The sequence below is a fragment of the Austrofundulus limnaeus genome, unplaced genomic scaffold, assembly GCF_001266775.1.
Source record: "Austrofundulus limnaeus strain Quisiro unplaced genomic scaffold, Austrofundulus_limnaeus-1.0 Scaffold24, whole genome shotgun sequence".
NCBI lineage: Eukaryota > Metazoa > Chordata > Actinopteri > Cyprinodontiformes > Rivulidae > Austrofundulus > Austrofundulus limnaeus.
Genome location: NW_013952426.1, coordinates 1,956,915 through 1,962,368, shown reverse-complemented (window position 1 = coordinate 1,962,368; position 5,454 = coordinate 1,956,915). Strand labels below are relative to the sequence as shown.

The 5,454-nt window shown below is 37.6% G+C and overlaps 1 protein-coding gene across 1 annotated transcript; it reads left to right on the top strand.

Annotated features, from left to right (window-relative positions):
* Positions 1-2,860: 2,860 nt before the first annotated feature.
* LOC106514898 (gastrotropin) lies at positions 2,861-4,191 on the top strand. The gene is made up of 4 exons (XM_014004429.1): positions 2,861-3,091; positions 3,172-3,347; positions 3,435-3,524; positions 4,048-4,191. The coding sequence occupies exons 1-4, from the start codon at positions 3,025-3,027 to the stop codon at positions 4,096-4,098; spliced, it is 384 nt and encodes a 127-aa protein (XP_013859883.1). The 5' UTR covers positions 2,861-3,024; the 3' UTR covers positions 4,099-4,191.
* Positions 4,192-5,454: the final 1,263 nt, after the last annotated feature.

Here is a 5,454-nt window from a genome sequence, read left to right as displayed (position 1 = left end):
GTGTGTGTGTGTGTGTGTGTGTGTGTGTGTGTGTGTGTGTGTGTGTTTAAAAGTGGAAAGAGGACAGGAAGTGAACAGAAAAAAAGGTATAAAGTCTAAAAAAATGCATTGCAGATGAACGGCATCCAAAAGTCATGTCTTGAAGAAATAGGATGTAGTCCAGCAAAGACCTGAACCAAGACTTGAGAGGTGTATCCTACTCTATGATCATCAACCGTTTGCCAGGATTTAGCTTTTTGTCKATCACCTTGTTAGTGTCATGATCTGTGTTTATTTTCCTTAGTTTTCTAGWGTTTCAGTAGCCTGGCCCTTGCCTTCCTACACAGTTCCGCTCAATTCTAGTTTCCCTTCACTGCTCCRTCTGGCATTTCTCCCATTGACAAGGATTTCGCTGGCAGATTTTTAGCCGAACCAATCAGAGGAGAGAACATTGATTTTCTGCGCAGTGTCTGCTTGTAGTTTATTTTACCTGGGCCAATCAGCAAACAGAAGGCGGAGTTTTGAACGATGTCGATTTTCTGCACAGTGTCTGCTAGTTAGTTTAGCATACGCAGTGGAGGAAGTGAATGAAGCCAGTCTGTGTTGATAAGGCTTCCAAATTAAAATAAAATTGTCTGACAAAGCAGCAGCTCATTCGTCTCATTCGGCTCGGTATATTTCTTCTCTCAGTAGGGTTGTTTACAGCACACGCGATTTCCATTTAGCTTCTTAGCTTAGCCTCTTTCACAGCGACAACACACACATGCTTCAGCAGAGGCCACGCCTCCGGCAAGAACTGCTTCTCTATGCAGCAAGTCCAGACCCTTGTACAAAGTAATGTGAAGTACAGGGTCTGGTTTTTACCAGGCTAGTGTTTCAGTGTTCCCCTGTGTATCTCTGCCCTGCTTCGGCCCCGCCCTCGCTCACCTGTTTCCTCTTGTGTCTCCTCCAGGTGTTTGTTGTTGTCCCTAATTAGTTAGCCTTTATATTCTGTGTCCTGTCTTCAGTGTTTGTCCGTTCATTGTACTGTCTTCACAGTCGGTGTGGTGTCTCTCCATGTTTCCTCGTGCATTCGTTATGATTAAAGAGAAACAGCACTATATGTCATAAAGTGATAAAAAAAGAAAGTATCACAAACTGGTAGAACTAGCAGCACACAATGTATCTCCCACTTTTAGTTTTTTTTCTTATTGTTTTAGTCCAGCTGCCTGCAATGAAATAAACAAAAAAGGGCAGAATGACAACTCTGATTAAATTTTTATTTTTATTTCATGAGAAAAAGCAAAAAGGCAAACATTGGTGCAACACATCTTATGTTCATTTAACTAACAAAATACTTTCAAATAAGGCAACCACCACATGCAAAKTCAACTATTTCTAATTTATCAGTGTTTCAATAATAAAACACTTCAATGAACAACCTTTCACAAAAACATACTTTAATTTCTTTCCATGTTTTTTGTTGAATCTAAACAAAATACCAGAGAAAATTCAATTTGAAACMCATAAATTCCTATATTCCCCCCAAGAGGTAATTTTCACAGGGTCTTTGCCGACAGTCACAGCGCGAGGGGCAAGGGACACACTGGACAGGTCTCCAGTCCATTGCTGGGTCCCATAGAGACAAACATTCACTCTCTCACTCACATCTAGGAACAATTTAGAGTTACAAATTAGAACAGTCATGTTTTTGGTCTGTGGGAGGGAACTTGAGTAAACCCACGCAAGAGCAGAGAGAACATGCAAACTGTACACAGAAAGACGTCAGGTATCAGTGATGAGCACTAATCCATCTTACTGTCCATCTATTATCTTGTTATGCATGTATGTACAAGGACTGAACTAAAAATAAGTAAGAAAGCTACCAAAGCTCAAAATTAAAATAATTTTTGCAAGATTCTCAAAAAGCCTAAAAAGCTGCTGATCGTGACCACTTTAAAAGATTGTAGGAAAATACCCTACTAAAATAAAATTGGGATACTTTAAAACTTTTGTACAAAGCTGAACAAACAGCAAAGGTTGAGTTAACATGTTTTAATTTTAGTGCAAGCCCCACTTGGTAATGTTTCCAAAATATGAGGTAAGCAGAGAAACATTAAGATTTTAAGATATTTGCTTAATCATTAATCCAGTATTTACATAAGTAAATAAATTAGATTTTGATTATTTCAACTTTTTATTATCAGATAGGTGAATGTCATTAGATTTAAACAGCAGAAGAAGAGGAAATACACCAAATTTACAAGGCAAACATTTTCACATTTTAAGAGCAACCTTTGTGCTACAAGAAGTCAGCATGTCTTAAATCAATCTAATATTGCTTTAAAGTTAGGGAACATTTATTTACATCTTTCCCAATAAATGCATTTAGAACAACATACATTATTATGCAAATAATCAATGGCAAATCAAAGAAATTATTTAATCTCTAGAATAAGAAAAGGTGCTAAAATCAAGGTTTGCATGAGTGTTTCTGCTTAGCTATTATACCTTGTAAAGGGGTGATTATGTATCTCCCTATGCAAATGTAACACCCATTAAAATAGTACCAATCATTCTTCTTCAGCCTTTTCAGGTCCAGTAGATAAAGATCTTGGAAAGGAACATCACTGTCTTATTGCAGACCATTTCTGTTTGGCAGCAAATGTCTTCCTGCAAATCAATGGATTGAGTTTTAAAATAAAGTTCTTTATTTAATTTTCCAATGAGCAGCAGTAAAAGTGAAGGTTATGACCATAAAACCATTGCAGGAGAGTTCAAYGGCCTCGAGGTGAAGTTGTAGCTTACCCCGATGAGCAGTCAGCATTTTACTCACTGCCTGTGAGCTCTATAAACAGCCATTCATGCAATTTATAGCCCTGTCCGTTATAGCCTGTTGTACTCATCATCTTTGGTTGTAATTGCTCTCTTGTGTCGTCACATGCCGAACTAGTAGGTGGCGAGAGGTACACAGTGTATAAAAAAGGAGCAGTCCTGCTCACAGCACCTTGTTTTCCCTCAGCTTACCTCAGCAGGTCTGCTTCTCAACCCACTGACACCACCACAATGGCCTTTGCCGGAAGATGGGAAACCGAAACCCAGGAGGGATACGATGAGTTCTGCAAACTGATTGGTGAGACCAAAGACTTGGAATCGGAAAGCATTCATTTTCACATTTGTCTGGGCTTTTCAAACCTCACACTCTCCACCTAGGCATCCCTGATGACATCATCGAGAAAGGTCGTGACTACAAGATCATCACGGAGATCACCCAGAGTGGAGACAATTTCTCCTGGACCCAGATCTACCCAACAGACGCCAGGGTCACCAACACGTTCACAATTGGCAAAGAGTGTGACATTCAGACTATCGGAGGGAAGAAATTTAAGGTAGGAAAGAAGAGTTGTGTGTTAACCAGTAACCTTGCCTGAACATTGTCTCTGCTGCTGCTAATACATWATCCATGTGTTTTACAGGGCACAGTGAACATGGAGGGAGGTAAGCTGGTTGTGACGTTCCCCAACTACAAGCAAGTCAGTGAGATCAGTGGGGGCAAACTTATCGAGGTAAACACACTTCTTTAGTGTGATGAGAAAGTCGTGCAGTGACAGCAGTTATTACACTGAGCTCCCCGCAGGGATCATTAGAATCAATGTTTCATATCTGCAACTGAGGAACAGCCAGGACTAATGAGGAAACTGAGCTGGTTGTAACGTCACTAAATGCATCTTATCAAGCAGTTAACTGAAACACCTGACCTGATCTGACTTAGATGTTTGTTTGTTTTTACATTGTGTTCATATCTTGTTTTATTTTATTGATTTTTAAGGATTAATTTTTACATTTTGGGGAAAAAATACTTGAATTGAAAAGTTTCCACTGCCCTAATTATGGCCCAAAATGAGTAAATGTTGAATAAATATRTGTTTTATTGCTGAACCATGAAGTCAGCAGTTCTAATGATATGTTATAAATATTTAATTTTACACTATTCTTTTTGAACAATAGGTTTTTAATGTATTTGAATATAAAGTGTTGTAATAATGTATTTACTGCTTCAATGACGTTTGCCTTTTTCTTCTCTTGTAGACCTCCACAGCTGCCTCTGTTGTCCTGAAGAGAACCAGCAAGAAGATCTAATGTCTGACTGACCTTTGACTTCTTGTTCAGTTACAACAAAGATCTCTAAACTACAGACAAAAAAACACATTTAATAAAATGTTTTAATGAGAATTTTATTATCGTTGTTGTGTTTTGTCCATACTTTTCAGGTGATTGTTGATTGCTATAAATACTGTATATACAAAGTTTAAGGTTATGTATCAAGTAAGGCTTGACTCAAAACTCGGGAAGATGTGACTGGCACAAAGCAGCCACTATAGGGACTGGTTGGAGTTATTTTAAGAGATTTAGGACTTTTTCATAAATTTTACTTTTCACAACACATCAAATCACAGTAGAAGGATTCCCTGGAAAATTATAAGCAATGGAAATTTACATGGCAATGTATGTACATAATGCAAAAGAAGTGGGCCGATGGCTACGAAAAAAATTATTTTGCCATATAAATAAAAATCATTACAAAATAACCTGACAGTTAGAATGACAACCATTCATACAKTTATTAAAACTGTTTTAAATGAAATAAAATACAGATTGAAATTCAAACGATAGAGTCAAGTACCTGCATGTATGTTGCTCATGTTGGTTCTTTGTTGGTTCTAAAATGATCAAGCAGAAAATGTCAGCCTTGAGAAAATGTGGAAAATGCCAAGGGGGCAACTCTATATTAACTATACACTGTAAAAAATGAAATGTTGGATTTACTTAACCATGTTATGTTACCTGGTTCCACTTAACTGAGTTGAGTAAATTCAAAGCAATGTATCAGTTKTTTTAGCCAAAGAACATGAGTATGTTGCTTTGAATTTACTCAACTCAGTTAAGTGGAACCATAACATGGTTAAGTAAATCCAACATTTCATTTTTAGAGTGTATAGCGCCATCCTCATACATGACTTTCTGAACCCACCCCCCAAACACTAACCAAGGACTTTGTGAAAACTACCCTTTTCACTGACATAGCCTTGAAAACACACCCCTTTTTACTGACTACCTGAAAAAGGTACCCTTTTTTCACTGAACTGTAAAAAAACACCTCTTCAATTATCACACACATTTTGCATCGCATTAAAGTTTCTATTCCTTATTTTACACATTTTTTTCAATGACTTCATGGTTATATGACTTATGCTGTAACTGAGACAAGACTTATAAGAATTGTCCGTCCGTTCATCCATCCATCCATCCATCCATCCATCCATCCATCCATCCCTGTATTTTGTGCTGCTTTATCTGCATGAAAAGAAAATTCGTAATAATGAAGATTATAAATAGCTCATTAACACTGGAAAAGAAGTCAGACGTCTAATTCAGAAAGCCACTAGCATAACTTGCAGAGGTGTATATAGGCTTAATGTTTATACAGTGTGTGAC

Excerpts from the sequence above, each read along its gene's own strand:
- LOC106514898 (XM_014004429.1), top strand. The coding sequence starts at position 3,025 with ATGGCCTTTGCCGGAAGATGGGAAACCGAAACCCAGGAGGGATACGAT. Across the intron at positions 3,092-3,171 it reads TGAGTTCTGCAAACTGATTG|GCATCCCTGATGACATCATC; the intron begins GTGAGACCAAAG and ends CTCTCCACCTAG. Across the intron at positions 3,348-3,434 it reads TCGGAGGGAAGAAATTTAAG|GGCACAGTGAACATGGAGGG; the intron begins GTAGGAAAGAAG and ends TGTGTTTTACAG.